At 42.7% G+C, this 21,476-nt stretch overlaps 1 protein-coding gene across 8 annotated transcripts in view; it reads left to right on the top strand.

The window, feature by feature from the left end:
- The window catches only part of MMP16 (matrix metallopeptidase 16), a 605,275-nt gene that overhangs the window by 143,895 nt on the left and 439,904 nt on the right, over positions 1-21,476 (top strand). For all 8 annotated transcript variants that reach the window (XM_074318982.1, XM_074318986.1, XM_074318989.1 and 5 more), the window contains one exon: positions 18,600-18,863. In XM_074318982.1, the coding sequence (XP_074175083.1) occupies positions 18,837-18,863 (27 nt within the window). In that variant the 5' untranslated portion in view covers positions 18,600-18,836. The remainder of the gene's footprint in view (positions 1-18,599; positions 18,864-21,476) is intronic.

Genomic DNA, 21,476 nt, shown 5'->3' on the forward strand with positions numbered 1-21,476 from the left:
CACAGTCAGCCCTCAGCACTGCCAGGTCACTGCTGCCTGCTGCTAAAAGGTATTTGTAACCCCAGAATCAATACCCACAGCGCTTCCTTCACAACCATTCACAGATACGCGCGTGCATAGAGTGGCAAACGTGTGAGCTGCCCGGTGTGTGTGTCACCGGCTGAGTTCCAGCCAGATGACACCGCCTTCACATTTCAGCTCTCGTCACAAACCAACATCCTTCTCAGCGTACGCTCAAGGGCTGTGTCTTGTGCAGTTCTGGGCCTGGCGTCCGTGACCTTGCTGTTTAGAATGGCCCCAAGCGCAGTTCAGAGGCCGTGCAGGCTCCTGCCAGGAGGGCTGGGGGGCCTGACGGGTGGCACAGGTGTTGGATTCGGGTGTTCAGGCAGTGGTGACAGCTGCTGGCCCAGCTCGTGTCACAGCGTCAGCAACGTGTGGTAAATAGGTGTGTTTACGCAGAGACACACGTAAAGCGAGGTGTGTATGACTGGGTGATGAGAGTGTGACCAAGTGCACGCAGGGACGTGGCCCTGTGTTTCCCCCGGGAGGGACAATTCGTGTTTGCGGTGACTCTGTAGACCGTACCTGCCGGGAGTAATGAGGATTGATGTGTTTTGAAGATGGTGACACAGGATATGCTGGTGGCTTGAAACAGGCTGTGAGGCAAAGCGCTGGCTCTCAGGTGCTGGGCTGGGACGACTGACAGATGGAGCTGCTGCTTGCTTCTGGGGAAGTCCTGGGGGAGCGGGCTTTGCGGGGCTGCGATGGAGGGGAGATGGCGGGAGGGAAAGGAGGCCCATTTCCTCCAGCTTCCTCCACTCCTCTCACCTCTTCTTCTTACCAGAAGGCATAGTTTGAAGGGGAGAAGGTAGAGTAAACATGGAAGCCATTTACTTAGTTTCCTGCCAATCTATTTTCTCTTCACTATTTTGGTAGCAAAAATTGCAAACCTACATAATATTTTTCCTAAAAAGCAAGTATAGTATTATTAGAATAGCTAACTTAGTCTGTTCGAAGTTATTACTTGCATTATTATTATATTGTTGTAATTCCTAAAAATGAGGGAAAGCCACCACAAAAATAAAAATTGCTTACATTAACATAGACTCTATCCAGCTTACTTCTACATTTATTATTTATTCCTTAAAAATGCCCTTATTAGGTCTACTCAATGGGCTTTTTCAGTTAAGAAATGTGAGCTTGTGACTGGTTCTTCCAATTACTTCAGAAAGGTACCTTGGTCAGCGTTCTTACTTTGGTGCAAACTATTCAGTTTTTGTTTGTTAATGGAATTTTTTCTTTTCTTCTGTTTAACGCTTTTTTCTTCTAACACGTGGCCAGCTTGTCTAGTGACATATAATGGTGATGCTGGCTTCCTGCACGCCCAGTGGAGCAGAAATTGTAAATATTAGCAGTGAAATTAATATTAAATGAGACCCATGTTAAAATCTCCAGGTGTCTGCTTAAACAGCATTACATAGAAATAAAATGAGGTGTTTATTTCCATTTGATGTGCCTTGCAAATGAGTTTACATATTAATCATTTATTTTAAAAGTGGGCAGCAGTTAATATATAGAGTGACTTTTTGAAACCGTATGACTTCCGTAGTATGTATAGTATACAACTATTTGTATTTTAATTTGTTAAATATATTTATTCTTCCTTTTCTCCCCTCAAACAAAACAGAGATTGATATGGAAAATCAAGCTGATAGAAAAAGTGGAAGCTGCTCAGGGTGTGACCATCAGGTACCTAATAATTTTGTGATTGTTACTTCAGGTTTGGCTCTGAGGTTCCTGGCCATTACAGCAAAAAGAGAAGTTGTCCTCATTATTGGAAAAGAGGAAATATTTCAGTTCTTTTGGGGAGACTTCCCTCCACCGGTTAAAATTCTAAAATAAATTTCTCACGCGGGGCTTTATATCCAGGACACTGAACGATGTAATACATAATATCTTCTAAATGCAGAACAAAATTACATAAAATGCGGAACAAAATTCCATACCTGGATTGATATACCATATGTTAATTGGGGTTTGGCATCAGAAGTCTATGTTTTTGACAGCATGAAAAGGTCATCCTTGCGTTTTCACAGAAGCATGGCCAAGCACGTTAGCCACGTGAAGAGCCTTCAGAAGAAAATACCTAACGGAAGAGAAGGTATCGTGTTAGGAACTCGAGAAGTACCTTTTCCGTCCAAGTAGTGTGATTGCCATATGAACTGAGCTAGGCTTTCATATGTGAATATTAATTTCTAAGGCTCATTAAGGGGGAGCATTTGCTAGGAAAAACTTAAGCTAATTAAAGATGCCATATATTTGAAAGCTTAGAGAAATACATTTGCATGTTTTATTCTCTACTTTCAAAATAATACTTGTGCACTGTCCCCCTGTCCCCCCACACCCCCGTAAACCTGCCAAGTGGACGTTTACTGCTTATGGAGAAGTGTTGTCCAATTCTGTACCTTTCACGTTTGTTCATGGCACCGTGTCATGCTGACTGGTTCTTTAATACACTGGTGTATCCGTCTCATCCCGTAGCAGAGGATTTGGTCATAACATAAGGAATGAACTGATAAACGCATGGATGGTATGTTTCCCGTAAGGGCGCCGCCCTTCTCCTCTGCCTGTGGGAAGCACTGCAGGCAGAAGGTCCATCTCAGGGTTGGACTCCAGCCCTGTGTGTCCTTCCTGGGTGTTCTCTGCCCAGTTGTCAAGATTCTGGGAACGGTATTTGTCAGGGGCTTTTCTGCTACATTCCTAGCTAACGGTTAAGGTGCAGACTTACCTGTATAAAAACTAAGTTGCCGTCTGTAAAGCACATCTACCGTAGTGCACACAGTAGGCCAGCGAGAAATACAGGTGTTTTCCCTTTCAAACGTGTTTTCATCTTAATGGCTTCTCTTCCTGATCTTAAGGAATTGCGTTAAAATAAGTGAGTCGGGCTCCGGCATCTATATTTGGAAAGCCCTCTGCCTCGTCCAGGTTTCTGAGGCAAAGAGGCTTTCTTTCCAACCTCCAGTCTCCGACGCCTTCCCACAGGTGGCGCAGGCGGTCTTTACTCTGAGAGCATGATTTTCCACCTCTGATCATGCTGTGTGGCCATGAAACAGAGGCAGGGTGTGTAGCCAGGTGAAACCTGTATCTGATACATAAACCTACACACATGAAAGAGAAATTGGTTCATTTTCGTATGTCATATCCCGTGTATACAAGTTTAATTAGGGTTCGTGCAGGGGCATAAGAAAGCTAGATTCAGAGTAGAAACTGTAATAAAATTAATTTTCCCTAACTTGTTTAAAAAGATAACCGGTTCTAAAGCAATTTCAAAATATTTCTAAAACCCTGCTTTCACTGAGTTAACAGATGGTGTGTTATAAAACCAATTATTTTTTAAAGCTTTCATGGAATTAAAAGTATAGTGAAATACAGCTAACTTTGCTTTGCAATCCAATCCATTTCATCTTGGACTTCACTTTCTCATTCTCAGATGTGACTGGACATGACATTGATGCAGTATTCTTGGGTCTTGGGCATGTGGTTGTGATCTGTTTGTGATGTATTTGTGGGCAGCTCTGTGTATGGTTGTGTGTACGTTCCATCTTGTCAGGAATCATACAGAGTGAAGGCTGAAGGTTGGCAATGGGTTCAGTTTGGTCAGGAGCTGCCATTAGGAGCATGGCAAGTGGCACAATGAAGCATTAGATAAATGAGCTTTTACTCACCAGCTTCCACCTAAGGCAGAAACCTGCGGCCTCAACCAGATGAAATCTGCATGGACAGTCCCAGGTCCCGCCCACTGAATTAGGCTGTGATTACAAACATTCACTCGCTGCTATGACATTTTGACAGGAAGATGTTAAAGATATAAAATCCTAACACCTGCCCTCCCTCCCAAGAGGCATAAACGATGTCTACCACTATTAGTGAAGAGGAATTCACTGTTAAGCTTAGACCAGCATCTCATTTGCCTGTAGCTATTTATCACAATTATTAAAGGCTATTACGCAGCAAGAGTTTGAATTTATATAAAGCAAAGCACCTGGCTGAAATCTTAGAGAAAGAGGGCTGAGCTTACCACTTAATATGGTTGATGGCACGTACCAAACGTCTGCAGCACTTTTAAGAGGAAAGCTTTCACTGAGAAAATTAAAGTCATGACCCAAACTTAGCAAAATAATACCTGAGTAGCATTAAACTTTTTAATGCTTTGCCACTGCTCTGAAGACAATGAAAGCTTTTGCCAAATGGTGCTCTTACCAGCGCACACTGGATATGAAGCAGCCCAGTTTTCTGGAAAATCTCTAACTTTCTCAGAATAGCAGGCATTATAAAATGTTAAAGCTTACCCAGAATTTAAAATCAAATATCACCTTTCTTAAAAATAACTGCTAATAACCTCTGACTCACAACATTACTCACCTACCCTGCCTCTTAGGTTTTATTAAAACTACAACCAGGGAGTCAGAAAGGGGCTTCAGAAGGATGATGGCCACCCCCCTTCCCCCCCCTTCCCCCCTCCCCCCCTTCCCCCTTCCCCCGCCACTGGCGACGCATCTTCCGAAAACTCACTGTCCAGCACACTGGCCATTGTTTCACCATCATCTTCTTCCATCAGTCGGCCACCCTTCCTGTAACCTTGCGTATTGAGGACACGTCACTAAATAACCAGGAGCTCCCTACTTTCTCTCATAATTCAGCCAGATTTTCCTGACAACTTTTGAATTTCCCACCCTATCTTATAACAGATAAATCTTCACTTTTAGATATTTTGTTTTTGTCATTCCACTAGTCAGATTTCAATGCACTTTTCCCCTCTCTGTATACTGTTTTGGCGTTTTTTAAAAATCTGCTTTCTCTAGTGTGTCTAAATTTTAAAATCTTGTTGCTCTTGATTTTTTTCTCTTGTAATTATACAATAATTATGACTCAAAATAAGTTTTCTTTATGTCAATGTGTAGCTCTCCCATTATATTTTCCATCTTGAAAAGTGGCCAAACTTGAATCCTTGGTTTTCTAATTGAAAGGCATTATGTTGTCTTCTAGCATTTCAGTCAAAAATCCCAAATCCATAGCAATTTTATTTTTCTCGGTACCTTAAATCAATTTTAGATTCAAACTGGGTATAAATAATAAAAACCCAAATCTTTGCTGGTTTCTGTGCTTCCGTGGTGATTTCCAATCTGATTATTCCTTATATTGCTTATGGGCTACAACGTGCCTTCATCTAGGTAATTTTGGTGCTAGAATCACTAATGGATTTTTATTACTTAACTCGTGGACTTGACTATCCCCATTCATTCATTAATTCATTCCTTTCACAGAGGCTCAGAGACTGCCCACTCTATGCCAGCTCCCATCTGAGAAGGCTCAAAGCACTCTTTCAAATGTGTATTCCATTTTATCTCAATTATCAGGTTGCTAAGTATGTCACTCTGTTTTTTCTGTGACTGTTGTAGGGTTTATGACACGTGTATTTAACTTATGAGAAATAATATTACTTAAGTAATCTTGTATCGTTTCCTGTACAGTGAAAGAGCATTACAGAGCATACTTGGCATTGGTTTTCGATTGCTGTTCAACAAATGACCATGAATTTAGTAGCTTAGAACCACATCCATTTGTCAACAACAGTTGTGTAGATCAGACGCCCCAGGGAGCTGACTGGGATCCATGCTGGGCTGTCGCAGAGCTGAAACCAAGGTGTTGGCAGGGCCGAGCCTTTACCTGGAAGCTCTGGGACAGACGCCCTCAAGCTCATTCAGGTTGTTGGCCAAACTCAGTTCTGTGCACTGAGGTCCCTTTGCTTCCTGGCTCTCAGCTGAGGGTCGCTCAGTTCCCATGACCTCCGACCTCTTGTCATGTGACTGCCTCCGTTCTGTAGTCAGCGATGAACCTAATACTTCTTAGCCTTCGACGTCTTTGATACCTGGCTCTGAGGATGTCTGAGAAAACTGCTCCTCAGGGGCTCGTGTGATGAGAGTGGCCCCCTCAGATAAGTTCTTTGTTTAAGGTCAGTGGATAAGGCACCTCAGTCACACCTACAGAAAACCTCTGCCACGTAACCTAAGCGCATCATGGCTGTGGTGTCGCATCCTGTCCCAGGGATTAGCACAGGAAATTGACATTGTCATAATTCTGCCTACCACAATTTCCAATTCTTTTCACTATTTCTTGTGTTGCTGCTGCCAAACATTTTACTTCTCCATGTCATAACTCCCCAAATGCATGGTTGCTAGTTTGGATTTAAACAATGGACTATAATTTAAGAAAATTTACAAATGAAAAGAATGTCTTTTATATTTACTTGCATACTTACAGTTTCTAGTGCTTTTCATTCTTTTATACAGATCTGACGTTTCATCAGCTGTTATTTTCATTCTCCCTGAAGAATCTCCCTTAACATTTGCTGATGTGCAGGTCTGCTGGCAGTAAATTCACTCCAGTTTTGTTTGTCTGAAAAAGCCTTTATTTTACCTTTATTTTTTGGAAAGCATTTTTGCTGGATAGAGACATCAATGCTGACATTTATTTTCTTTCAGCACTGCATATTTGTCATTCCAGTGACTTTTGTTGTGCACTGTTTCAGATACAAAGTACCTTTGCTTGGTAACTAGCTCATCATCCCCCCCCCACGTAATGGAATTTTCCGTCCCTTTGGCTACCTTTAAAATCCTCTCCTTGTCACTGGTTTTCAGCAGTTTGATTGTCAGACCTTGGTGTTGTTTTATTTCTGTTTATTTTGTTTGGGTTTCATTGAGCTTCTTGGATTTGTGCAGTTATAATTTTCCTCAAATTTGGAAATTTATCAAAGATTAATTATTCAAATATTTTGTCTGGTCTATTTTCTCACTTCTGTTTCTGGGACTCCAACTATATGTGGGTGAGACCCCTTGATATTGTCCCAGATGTCACTGAGACTCTATTTTACTTTCTTTTCTTCTGTATTGTCCAATCTGCTGTTAACTAGGCCCAGTAATATTTCTTTTCATTTAAAGTATTAGAATTTTCAAATATAGAATTGCCAGTTGTTTCTTCATAAATTTTCATTTCTCTTTGAGATTTTCCATCTGTTTATTTATGTCCATATTTTTCTTTAAATCTTTAAATACATTTCTAATACCTTAAAGTATTTAATTCCAATATATAGGTCACCTTTGGTTATTTTTCTGTATACATTCTCCTCTTGCTCATGTGTCACATTTTCCTGTTTCTTTGCCTGCCTGGTACTTTTGATATTATGCTGGACATTGTGAAGGCTACATTGTTGAGAGCATATATTTTGTGACCTTTATTAGAGTGTTGGGTTGTTTACTGGCAACATTTTCCTGACTGATAAGTTTGATCCTATTGAGGCTTGTGTTTGGTTAGGTCTAGAGTAGTCCTTACTCTAGAGCCAAATGACCCCCCTTTTAATGTGTGGTCTTTCTGGGGTCTCAGCTGAATGTGTGTGGACTTCAGTGAAGCCTCTGATCCTGGGTAGCGCTGCAATGTCTTCAGCATTGCGTGACCTCTGGGTCCTGCATTCAGCTCGCAGCCCTCAGTAGCTTTTCCCACCAGGCCTCGTGGCGTCTTGCCCTGAATACATGCAGGTTAGTATTGGCCCTAAGGCCCAAATGCACGTCTGTGCAGATGTCCAGAGATCCTGCCCTGCATGGCTTACTTTTCTCCAGGATTCTTATCCCAAAACTTCCTGTTGTCTCAGTGGCCCTTAACTCTGCTTTGTGTTTCCCCTGCCCAGCAAGACCACTGCCTGTTCTGTTCAAGCTGCTTTTCTGTGCTGCAGTTGGGAACTCATCTCATGAGTTGTCCTTTCAAGAATCGCAGAGCTGGGATGTGTGTTGCCTTAATTATCTTAAACGGTCGATTTACATATTTACAATTGTTTAAGCTGGAACGGTAAGCCCAATGTCAATTGTTCTATTATGGCTGGAACTGGAATTGGCCAGCTTAAAATAATTTAAAGTTATTTATTTAATAAGAACATGTATTAGATATTCATTCCATTGGATAAAGTCATTTCTCAAGTTCCTGTGTGTCATAAGAGATTTTATCTGGGTCATATGTTTCAGAATACTTCATCAACTCGGTGATAAGGAGGTTGAGGTTGTCGCATTCTCAAATTGGGGTATCTCGAGCCGTCTTCAGCGTTATTTATTTTGCTTTGGGAAACTCGTTTAAAACCTTGCTCCCCACTTGTTTTCTCCTTGTGGGTTAGTCTCAGAGTTTGCACTTGGTTTCTTGGTAATACCTAGAAATGCTTCATTTCACTGCCCATCAATTTGATCCTTTGAGACCTTTCACTCTCGTCATGCTTCGTGGCTGTCCCTCGTTTATTGTTAATGGCGAAAGTGACGCTAGTTACCTATGGCCGTGCCCTACCAGCTGTAGGCTGTCCAGTGATCGCAATACTTACTATCCCTGTATTTCCTACTGTATAATTAACAAGGTGCTTGTGGTGGAAATGGTGCTCTTTGTAATTCTGATGGACTTTTGTGTCTTTGATAAACTCATTTCATCATGGTTGACCACGTCCATAGGTATGTCTTGTGCAGACAGAGGGCTTTTATTTCTTTGCCATTGAAGTGCATGTTTTGGCTATGGGCAGACTGTTGACAGGCTCAAATGCGTCGCAAAGTCAAGGCTTTTCCTGATGTAACCAGACCTCTAGGCTGCCTGAAATGGGACCCAAGACTTTTATCATGAGGAGTGACACTCTGTGTTCTAATTTCATTTTTGTTAGTATAACAGTATCTGCTCCTATAGTGGAAATTCTGATTCAACAAGCCAGTCCAACTCTTTTTTTTTATAAATTAAATTTATTGAGGTGACAATTGTTAGTAAAATTACGTAGATTTCAGGTGTACAATTCTGTATTGCATCATCTATAAATCCCATTGTGTGTTCATCACCCAGAGTCAGTTCTCCTTCCAACTCTTGCTTTCTCTTTGAAAATATCTTCCCTTTCTTTTGTAATGTGTGCAGAACGAAACTCCTTATTTCCTTTTCTGTCATTTTTTTCCATCTGCTGGTTCTTCACTCATTACTAATGTGTATCTTCTCAGTGGATGGTTCTTTCTCAGGGGCTCAGCATTACAAAATGGCCCTAGGCAGTGATCAGTCAATGAGGGAGCAAAAAGAAGACTTAACCATTTTCCCAACTACTTATTTTAGGGATTTTAACATAATTATCTTTATTTCTTTTTGCTTTCTCCTCCTGTAGTTGACAAGCATTTAGGCGTTAAACACGAGAGCACTCCTTTTCTGTTCTTTCTCTTACAGTACGTCAGCCCAGCCAATGCTGTCTCAGAGGGTGAGGATTCTCCCTTCCACGCAGAGCGTTCTGACTGCTCTCATACTTTCTCCAGGCACAGCAGCTTTGGGCACTGGACTTTCTGTGACTCCTCTCCTGCTTTCTTGTCTTCTCGTAGTTTCCAAACAAACTGCCTTGTAACAATGGTTCCCAAACATGGAAGTCGCCTTACTTGGCCATCCAGCCAAATGTGCCTCACTCGCGGACAGCTGACTCGGGACAGTGTCCCAGCCCAGTACCCCGAGCTCCTGCACAGTTAGGGGTCACCCCTGCCTGTTCACAGATGTGCCCTCGGTGCTTATCCTACTGCCTGGCACAAAGTAAGGACTGTCTGTTTGCAAAACAAACAACTGCAAACGTCCTGGAAACTTGCCTGAGGGGCCAACAGATAGCTTAGTTTAAGTGGAGGAAGCACATTGTTTGAAGATGTTTCTACTAGTCTGTATCTTTCTGAGTTCTGTGATAATCGTCTGCTTACAAGTCAGACTCTGCCAGTAGATTGTGATTCCCTTGAAAGGAGCACCCGTCTCTTACTTATTTTATTATTTTTATCACTTAGCACTAAAGCAGGCCCACTATATGCAGTCAACTGATTTCACTGCGCATAATACCCTGTAGGTCCATCCCTGTTGTCGCAATGTAAGATTTCATTCTTTTTTACGACTGACATTCCTTTGTATAAATGTACCACATCTTTATCCAGTCATCTATGATGGACGGACACTTAGGTTGCTTCCGTATCTTGACTATTGTAAATAGTGCTTCAATGCACATGGGGGTGCATATATCTTTTTGAATTAGTGTTTTGGATTTCTTCAGCTACATACCCAGGAGTGGAATTGCTAGGTCACATGGTAGTTCTCTTTTTAATTTTTTTGAGGAACTGCCATGCTGTTTTCCATGGTGGCTGCACCAATTTACATTCCCACCAACAGTGCAGGAGGGTTCCCTTTTCTCCACAGCCTCGCCAACACTTGTTGTTTGTTGACTTATTGACGATGACCATTCTGACAGGAGTGAGCTGGTATCTCATTGTGGCTTCTATTTGCATTTCTCTGATGATTAGTGATTCTTTAAAAACGTCCTTCAGCAAAATTAAAAAAAAAGATAGTTATTCATCAAAGTCATTGTATAAAATGTTTATTATTTTTTTCACAATAGTCTTGTACTTTATTATCTCAGTTTTATATCTTCCATGTAATTTTCTTCCCTTTAATGATTTTTTTGTATTTTATGTCAACATTATAAGATATTATATACCTCTTTTATCATTTTGTAGTATTTTTTCAATTAGTGGCTGCTTTATCGTATTTAAAAGTTATTATGTGATTTATGTGAGATAAATGTTTCCTGGTTATTGCTGGTTGCTATTTTGAATTTAACTTAGTCCATCAACCTACAATTAAATTTTCTTTCACTATTATTGTTGCAGGTAAATGCTGTAACTACCTGGGTTGTTATTTGAAGCAGTCATTTCTGTGTCTTCTTTGGAATGAAACATAGCCCTTATAGTTTACCAGATGTGTTTCCTAGACACTTCCTAGACATTTTCTGATTCTTATAAATGAAGTCTTCATTAGTGAGGCAATTTCTTACATTTATGAATTGTTCTAAATTCATTGTTCTAGATTTATGAATTGTTCTAAATTCTACAATTTTAGAATGCAGAATTTACAAGTATTACAAAAAAGAATTTTGCTACGTGGTCAAATTTAGCTTGGATATTTCTTAAAATAGGATGTTTCTCTCAAACTTTCCACAAATATTGATAATCCAACAATTTTTGACTATGGCAGAGAATGCTGCAATATTCTTGTGTGTATCTCTTGGTGCATATATGTATGTTGTCATTTTTCTTGGGTACATACCTACAAGCGGAATTGTTGGATCATAGCATGTGTGTAGCTTGAACCTTAGTAGAAAATACTGAACTGCTTTTGAAGCGTTTGCACCAATTTTCACTCCCACCAGCAGTGTAAGTCTTAGCACTGCCCCGCACATTCATCCACACTTTGTATTTCAGTCCTTAAGTCTAGCCATTCTGGCGGGCGTGTAGTGTTCTCTCGCTGTGACTGGTGACGTTAAAGGCAGTAGCTCATGCTTATTGACCATTTGGGTATCCCCTTTATGAAGGGCTGAGTGAGTCTTTTGCCCAAGTCTTAAATTGGATCATCTTTTTCCTATTAATACGTAGGATTCTTCACATATTCCAGATGCAAACCTTCTGTAGGTGACATGTATGTTGAAATATTTTTTTCTTCTCAGTGGTTACTCATTTTCATTTCTTTGTAATGTCTCTTGATGTAGCCAAAATTATTCCTCTTTCCCTTTATTGTTAATGCTTTTGTTCTGTTCAGGAAGAGTTTTCATACCCCAATTGTGAGAATATTCTCATATGTTATTGTCTGTAAATTTTATTGTTCTTTCTTTCACATATAAACCTACCAACCACCTGGGATGGATTTTATTTTTATATTTGTGATCGGTGTGAGGTCAACATAAAGTTTAATTTTTTTCTGTATTGACAGCTCATTGTTCTAGCAGCAAAAACTGAAAAGGCTTCTTTCTTCCGCTCTATAGAGGGGGGTAACGAGGTCTGCACAACCCAGCAGCTGTGCTCTGCAGAAGCTCGCTGCGATGACGGACGGTCAGGTCGGGCACCTGAGGGTTACTCAGTTTAACTCCAGAGCACGGGTAAGGGCCGCCGTTCTGCTGTCCTGGAGCCCGCTCTTTGGGTTTCTGGGAGTTCTGGGGCATTGGGTGTGTTCTAGGGGCCATGTGAAGTCATCACCCCTGGTGGTCAGACATCCCTTCCTGTACCTGAACGATAATTGCTTGACTGGCGTCCTTGACCGGGTCCACTCACCTGCTGTTTTTCAGGTCAAGGTCTTTCTCCGTCCCCAGATCACCGGGACCCCAAATGGTCATCGAAGAAACTTGCCCTTCCTGCCTCATTCCCTCACTAGACTCTGTTTTATCACATGAACCCTCCTCCAGGCCCAAACCCTCTATTTTCATTTGCTCTCACTAAGGCTTTGATGGTCCATTAGTATCGAACAAAAGCCTGGTTTTGTTTCTTTGGAGTCAAGGAGAGCTCTCAGGCAGTGCGGGGAGACGTATACATTCCATCTTCCTAGCGCAGCACAGAAAGAAAGATGAGCAAACCGTTGTTTCTGTCATAACGCAGACTGGATGTTCATATTCTGTCACGTCTGTGAAACGGAAAGGAGATCCAGAAATGCAAAGGAATGGGAAAACCACCGAATTGCCCCCAAGACTCAGTGACTGACCCAAGTACACTGATTTAGGGATATTTTCTAAATTCCTTCATGCGAATGAGTCACAGGAATTGTTAGGCAAGTAAAAGGCACACACCCCTGTGATTAGTTATCAGAGTCCATAATAATAGTGTATAATTCTGCAGGTGAGCATGTGAGTAACAAACATACAACTGGAGAATAATACTCCACGGTGTGCCAAAGATTTATACATAGTAACTCTCTGTCAATTCACTTAGAGATGGACTCACGAGGACAGTGGCCACATAGCATTAGCCAGTTTTATCATACTTTTGGAGTGAGAATGAAGTGCCATCTTTAAATGGAAAAAGGGGAACTGAAAAGATAGTGAAAACAAAATATCCATTTTTGTCGCAGATGTTAAAAATGGAATAATCAAATATAAAATAAAATAAATATTCATGAGGCCTGATTCCTCTCCCTCACTTGATAGGAGGCTGATATGTTTCTATGGTAACCGTGACACTGCCGTCTGGGAATGAGCACTTCAGTGTGTGTGTGTGTGTGTGTGTGTGTGTGTGTGTGTGTGTGTGTTTTCATGAGCATATAATGTTGGAGGCATGATTAGGAGTAAGAAAGACACTGAAATGAGCTGCCTGGAGTATCAAATGAGGCAAAGGAAAGCCATGGACAAATCTAAGAGGAGAGATGAAGGACTGATTAACCACGTTGATCAGGAACGTGTACTTAGAGGGGAGAGAGGACCCCCGGAGTTGCTGTGGCTCAGCCCTCCCTTTCACAGCTGCGGTTCTCCTGACTCAGTGATACTGGCTTCCCACCGAATACTCTCCCTCAGGCATGTTCCAGTCCCCACAATGCGGTGTGGTCGGGTGTGGCTGTGGGAAGGCAGGAGAGGTGTCTGCGTGGACTTAGCGAAGCTCATGGGCGGATGATACTCACTGCAGGCCGGGCTGATGTGTGGCTCAAAGATGGATCTGAGGTGTGGCTGTGGACTTTCTTGAGCTCCGCTGAAGAGAAAACCGTGCATTGTATGCAAAGAAGAGAGTTGGTTGAGTGACTTTATGTTGCTAGAATAAAAAAGCCTCCGCCAGTGGGGTTAAACTGAAACCCTCTCCTTTCAGTTCCGTTTGCATTCAGCTGGAATCCTCACATCCTATGCCTTTTTCTATGATTGAATTGTTGCAACAAGAGGACTTTTTTAGGTCTTATGAAAATTAATAGCTGAGTTCTTTATTAGTATTATTAATATTAATGAGATGACTAAGAGTTACACGTATCATACATTACTTGCCTGTGGCCTGTTTTATGGTGTCAGTCCCAACTTTGTTATTTCGACGAGGAATTACATAATTTTTAAAATATTAAAAACATTTCAGTGACTGCATGGCACAAAGTTGTAACAGGATATCAAACGCTGGATTACGTGTCACCTCACATGTCTATAGGAAACTCTGTGATATCATTTTATGCCAAATGATTAATTCCCACACTTAAGAGAAAGTGGGAAGCACTTTAAGGCCTGACTTCGGTGTAGGGATGTACTTCACACATATAAAAGAATTCACAAACCACAAAGGAGAATTACAATCAGCACAGGAATTTTATGTTGCAAGGGCCTATTTAATTTTAGAGTAACGTTATGTATGTATCGTGTCTTAAAGTCCCATTGGGACTAGACGGGCCATTCTCATCTACTCTGAAAATAAGACAAAGAGGCCAGTGGAAGTGAAATATAACATGACCCAGAGTAGAATCAAGATGCCCCAGGGTGAACAAAATCACCTAATTTTCAGTCAGGTGTATAAAATGACAACCATTAAAAAATATCTGTCTGGCTCTTTGGGAAGGAAATACTTAATACGATGATAGTAAAAGTAAATTGAAAGAAATAACTAAGGCACTGCTTATAATATATTTTTTATTAGCAACGATAAAAAACAGTGTAAGCTGTACAAAAATAATCCTTATTTCATGTAAATAATAAAGTCAAGCAAATGTTTCTAAGATTATTCTAGCCAGTGACTCACAGGTATGTTTGAACTTAGGACCTGAGCAGATCTAGCTGGGTCTGTAAAACTAAAAAGGTACAAAAGTAGGAAGGAGAGATAACACGAAGTCTTAGCACTCTAAGTAAGGGTTTTTTTGTGTCTGGAAATTGAAAATTGATTTAGGAATTCATGTAACATGCATAAAATGGAAATAATGTAGTTCACCTCCTGGTCTCTGAAGAAAACCCATCTTTATAAAACCATAGACGGTTATTAGTGAAAGTTTTCTACCCTGCCCTCGCCAGTTTTCCTTGAAAGATAGGCTGAGTGTGTTTTGAAAAGCAGGATACCCTTAGTCACACCCTGGCAACTTCCCAGCCCCCACCCAGAAGTGCAAGTGTCAGCCTAGAAATCCGCTGACAGACACATTTGTAGGTTTCTGAGGAATATGAGGAATAGCATGATTTTCCCTGTATAGTTAGCGATTCCTATCACTTAGAAAGTAGCAGCATCCTGGCGGGAAGCACACTGTCCCCCCCACCCCCCACCCTCCTAACACCATCACACTGGGGGGTTGGGATTTCAACATGAATTTTGGGGACACAGGCCTTCCGCCCATAATTCCTGAGGCCTTGCTTTTCCTCTGTAAAGCCTTCCTGCTGCCCTGCTGTCATTTAAGTCTCCACCAGGTGCAAGAGCAGGGCTGACTCCCTTTGTCGCAAGCTATGGATTCTTTATAAACAGCCTTGGTGTGTTCTCATTCGGCGTTCTTCATTTATTTCCGCAGGTGCCTTTTAAAAATATATATTCTAGGTCCCACTCCAGAGCCACTGAATCAGTTACTGCATTTTCCCGACACTCCCCAGGGCAGTTCTTTGGCCCAGGAAACTTGAGAACCACTGCAAGCAGTGCCCCCCACACAGAGCTTCCTCTTAAATTTTGTCTTGTTCAATAAGCACTTGGATGAAGACATGGGTGTGCTGATCGGGTTTGATTGTCACAAACCTGGAAGAGTGAGCTAATGTAGTAGCTGCCAGGATCAAAATGGATTTCGACTTAGAAACCTGGAAATATGGGCTCCACTTCAGAAGAGAAGGCCTACCAGGGACTCATGTGACACTGTGTTAAAGTTAGCTTCGTGTGTGTGTGTCCATGTACATATGTGTGCATGCAGACGCTGGGAAATGCCTGGTTCATGGCCCTTTGCATGGAGATGACCTAGGAGTGAGTTCACAGAGCCTTTCACATTTGTCCTAACGAGTGGGTTTACAATCGCAAGGTCTGTTAAGAGAGTCATTTCCGTACTTCCCGTGCTTGTTAGATCATCTGGAATATGATGCCTGCTTCGGCCACGCATTTTAATAAGAACCAGTGTCTAAGGAATAGTGCTTAAAATAGCCCAAACAGCCGTCACTATTCCTCAGCCTCTAACAGATACTAACTGAGCTGCAAGCTTCTGATGTGTTACTCACTGTCCAGGCTTCAGCGTTCATAGCAATTGTTTGTGCTTTTGTGATATTTCTATAAAATTTTCTGAAAAGATTTTACTTAAATTCTACCCTCAAGAGAGTTAAAAAGATTTTATGCAATCATATAATTCTACAGGCGGGATGTGAATACATAAAGAAATGAATGTGCATTTTTAATGTGGAAATATTCAGGGTTTTATCAGATTGATAGCCAGAGACTTGAGTCTTGAGTCATGCATCTGTGAGCTCCGATACCCTTCTCTCAACAGCCGAGGGGATCACGCCATAGAGCTTTGGATTTTCACACGTGTCAGCTTCTCTAAGGTTACAAACTATGCAGCCTGCTCTTTGGTTTTCATTTTCATTCATGTGCTCATTCATTCACGCACTTGTTCACTTTTGCATTCATGCTTGTTTGATAAATGTAGGCACTTTCAGTCGTGTGCTGTACAACGCCTGGCAGCCTCGCCCTTCGCTAAGGGAGGTCCCATCTAACGGGGAAGGTCAGACTTCCAAGCATGTGACTCCCGGGGAGAGGGGCTCCCACGTGCCCCTCTCTTGGCCTGGTCCTGGACTGCCCACCACAGAAACCGGCCGCAGTGGGCTTTGAGCACTCGAATTGGGGCGAATTCACACTGAGACGAGCGAGCGGAAAGCACAGATTTTAATGCTAAGAGGACTTAGTATAAAAAGGAGAAATGATCTCATTAATATTTTGATGGGGATTACATGTTGAAATGACAATATTTTGATACATTGGGTTGACATAAGATATTGTAAAATTACTTTCTCCTGTTTCTTTTTACTCCTTAAAATCTGGATGCTAGAACATTTAACATTGCAGACGTGGTTCTTAGCATGTCATTTAGAGTCTCTCCCTTGAAGCCACATTATTGTTTCCGAGCCCAGTGTCCAGATTAGACAGACCCGTGTTGCGTCCCCGCTCCCGTGTTTCTTTAGCGGGGCAGTGGTGCGGCTCAGGTGCCGACGTCACCACCGTGGGGAAAGGCAGCGTCGCCAAGGGCCAGACCCCAGCGAAAGCGAATGCCTGCAATAGCTCTTCATTCCGCTCGCACAGCACAGCGATCCTTTCTGTAGCTCCTGCTACCGTCTCCTTCCCAGACAAGGGGCTGAACCCAGAGATTAGGTTACATGTGCTAAGCGGTCGGTCGTATAAGCACCGCCTTTACAGTTAACAGCTCTGTCCCAGGCCCGCCTGGGGGTGGTGAGGGGACCGTGGCTGAGGACGCGCCGCCTGCAGTGGCGGGACAGGACGGCAGTTCTCGCTGGCAAGGCCTGCGGGTGGGCGGCTGAGTCAAGAGTCTGGGTAGCAGCGCTCACACACGCTACCGCAGGGCCTGGAGCGACGGGTGACTTGGGCTCGGTATTGACACCATCCAGACACATTTTTGTTGTCAAAACTGAGGAGGTGTCATTGGCCTCTGGTGGGCAGGGATGCCGCTGAGCACCCTGCGGTGACAGGACGGCCCCACACGCTGTAGTGTTGAGGTTGAGAAATCCCGTCCTATGGGAATGACAATGACGATGGCAGCTTGGAAGGAGGAAGGAAGAAACTGCTACGCATGCTTTTGTAGTGCCTTTCTTGGGGAGATGACAGAGCGGTCATAGTCAGTGATGGGACCACAACCAAAGCTTAAGCACCGATTTATTATTTCTGCACAATTCTTAGCCAAGTTAGAACAGAGCAGTGAGACGCGGTCTGTGTCCGATGACATTTCACTCCCTGTGGACGAACCCTGGGCCATTTCTTCCTGGCCAGTGACCCGTGGGCCCCTAAAACAGTGGGTCCATCTGACGTGCTCTGTTTTTCTTTGCTTTTCTGTGTGTTGCTTGGAAAGCGAGCCGTGCGTCTTCAACCAACCCTTTCTCGCCCTCATGTGCTACTCTGTTTTCTGTGCATCGTTTTGCAGATTTCTTCAGTGCAAAGCTGTGTGTACTTCCTTTCTTTGGTTTGGATGAGACTTGAGAGTAAACTATGCGTGGGGAAGACAGTGACACCGGGGTCAGGGTGTGAGCACTAGTGCATCCCTATTGAGAGGTTTGTGTGTTAACTACAAATGATGACAATTTCCAGGGCTGGAGGGCCAGCGCCCTCTGACAACAATGCCTCAAAGCAAAGACGGTCCTGAAATAATTTTTCAAAAGAAATCCAAACTAAGGCTGTTTGGCTCTGACGGAAGGCCTAAGAACTTTATAAAATGAGGCACTTTAAACACGAGGGAGAATTCATTGTTTGTAAGGGTTAAAATTACGCACTCTGTAATTTTTTTAGCAATGAAACTTTTTCTGTGAACGGTAATTTATGAATGCTATTTCAAAGAGACCGGGTCATTATACTGTTTTTTTTAATATGTGCAACTCTTAATGAAAATTAAGAATCAATTGTATTAAAACACATGGATTTTCTATTGTCTTTATTTTTCAGATTTCATCCCTATAAATGTGTAGGTCTGTATGAAAATGAAAAGAATAAATCGAAAATTCCATCCTGCTTTATTTACTAGGATGCTTTTCTAATGTTGGTCACCGGTGTTTCCTATATTTAAAGGCAGTGTGAGCCAAAGAGCGGGCTGAAGTCCACCAGACGTGGCAGGTTCCTCGTGGAGAACTTTGCAGTGGCCCCTCGAGAGCACAGTAGGTGAGCACCTGGCTGGTCACCTGTGCTTCGGAATCAGCAGTGCCCAGGAAGGAGCAGGCTGAGTTGTGCACCAGCAAAGTCAGACGTCATGACACTGTTCAACTGAAAACCACAGGTCGCAGAGCAGCACGTGAAAATGACTTATTTATGAAAAACCCCCAAAGACACACACATGTAAGTACACACGTGCATGTGCAAATGTACCACATAGGGCGGGAGGGGACGGGGTGTGTGTCAGGACAAAGCACCACTGGCGTATTTCTGAGTACACCTGTTTTTATTGGAATTTTTATGTAAGAATCTAGCCATGTATCAACATTAAGTGATCAGAAATAATGTAATGAATAGCAGTGACAGCATCTTCTTTATGTTTTCTTGTTTTCACAACCACTGGCGTCTGGTTTTAGTTTAGGGTGCTGTACACACACACACACACACACACATATCCTTCCTGTGTGTGTCTATCTATGGCAGCTCCATGAAATCCTTATTTGCACGTTACTTTGGGGGTGTGTTCTTTAATCTAACTCGCAGGAAGGAGCTTCTGCCGGCAAAGGGAACTGTGTTTAAAAGGGACTTTTTGTCCTGCACGAGTGTTAGGGTGGGCCGTGTGCTAGAAAGGATGTAAACAGCTGAGAGTTGGTACAACTCAGTCAGTTCTGAGGAAAAATGAGACTTTAAATATTGCAGTCTCAGAATTTCCCATGGCTCAGTCCTGTGTGCCTGGACTTGGCACTCCCTGCAGGGCTGGGCAGGGGCTGGGACTCCGTCAGTGCACCGCATGCCCGAGGCTGGCTTGCCCGTTCCTCCGAAGTGGCGATGTTTTGTTTTTGATCCTGGCAAATAAATGCTCGTGGAAAGCGTTGAGTCGTGAGATGGGGTTTCTCCAGGTGGCTTTCAAGTCACCCCAGAGAATGCTGTATTCTTGCTGGGAAGACAATTCAATGTTCTGGAAACTCGGCCATCTATTTATTTCTGTCTGTCGTAGATGTATGGTTTTTAAGCTTAGCATTGGTGACAATGCAGGAGGTTCTCTGGACCAGTGAGTCATGCTCCTTCCCTCTCTGTCCACAGGGGGAGGATGTCTCTCTCTGTCCTCTGTGCAGGGGACGAGCGGGTGGGGGAGGGGCTAGGCCTGTGTCCTGCCTCTGGTGGCCGTGGCCACCCTGTCTGAGCCAGCTTCCTTGTCTTTAAGGTGGGTGGCTGCCGCCTCTGCTTCCTCATAGGCTCGTGAGGCGTAACTGAGGTGTGTGCACGTGTGTCTAAGGAGGCCCCCTTTGTGTGCTTCATCTGTGTTCAGCTGCTCATTGATTTCCCACTGCATGCCAAGTCCCCAAGGGCTGAGGCTGTGTCTCATGTGGTGTCTTCCCATCCTTAGCCTGACACATGTGGCTGCTGAGTGACTGGAATAGTCAAGGAATAGTGAGATTAACCGTGTCCATTTCTAGTAGTGACAGATCTGGTGGTCTACGAGTTCTCTGTCTAATGCCAGAGTGTTTGCAGGTGCTAAGTGACACTCACTGGCTCTTCAGGCTTTATTTTTCCATAGGCATTTATCAGTTCTCTAAGTTTCTATGTCATTGCGTATGTTAGGTGAGATATGTCTCTTTGAAAGAGTACCACCACCAAGTGTGTATATTTTGTCAATGGATCCTGATAATTGATTAGAAATAACGACAGAAAAGAACAATAGTGAGAAGTCCTGAGGCAGGAGACTGGTCTGGCTCTTCTGGCTTTTGTTTTGCTGAGATGGCCCAGTGGTTGGTTGGCTCCGTGGTTGGGTGTTTGACGATAGATGAGCACCTCACCTCCCCCAGTCCACAACCTATTCCTTTGTAACAACAAATGCACATGAAATGAATATGTTGCTGAGGAGTTTTAAAGCCTTTACAATCTGGGCTACGGCTGGATTAAACAGAAATGCTCAGATTTCTTTAACATGTTTTGTAGGCTGGTTGCCATGGTGACTAAAGCAGCAACTCTGCTGCTGTGCATTAAATATCATGAAAATGTACATCTGCACTGGATTTCCCCCTTTCCTTTGTTTCTTTGTTTCTAAAGTGCTGAGTTCTGCTAAAGTTTTGGATTGAAATCGAATCTGGGAACCTTTGGCAGTGCTGCTAAGACGATGTGCCCACGTAGAGTCCTTTAATGAAACAAGCCTAGGACGCTGATTGACTTGGGGGGCAATTTTTTGCATCATTACCTGTCTTGATTGTATACAAATTGCTTTTTATTCTCACTGTTTTGGAAATGCCATTTTATTTTTTGTGTTTATTTTGAAATCTGATATCTTAGTTGGCAACAGGATTTGACCTGACAGAATATTTTATGCACAGTTCTTCTGAAACCCGCAAATATGTTAAATTAATTTTCAGGTACTTTAATTGTATTTTCTAAATATGATGTTTAACTAAAAGGTATTTCTTTTGCCTGACTGCCTCCTCTGTAAGACCAAAGCTGGGTTTCTGTTGCCCAAATCAAATCCAATCATTTTTTTCAAAGCATATGTTAAAAAAATTCTCTCAGACTCACAAAGTAAGCCTGTCATGATGTTTTCCATTTCATTTTAGAGTTGATTTTTAAATGGGGGTTTAATTTCAAATGGGTGTTATTCCCAAAATGAAATTTGTATGAAGGACCATGTATCCAGCTTGCTCCCAGACTTCCGGGCAGGGCTGGCATGCGCCACATGGCTCCATGGCTCTGCTGAGGCTCTGAGAAAACCCTGCCTCTGGAAGAGGAAGCCATTCTCTTCCTGGCATCTGCTAAGCAGCCCTGGTCTCC

Source organism: Rhinolophus sinicus, linkage group LG14 (assembly GCF_036562045.2).
Source record: "Rhinolophus sinicus isolate RSC01 linkage group LG14, ASM3656204v1, whole genome shotgun sequence".
Classification (NCBI taxonomy): domain Eukaryota; kingdom Metazoa; phylum Chordata; class Mammalia; order Chiroptera; family Rhinolophidae; genus Rhinolophus; species Rhinolophus sinicus.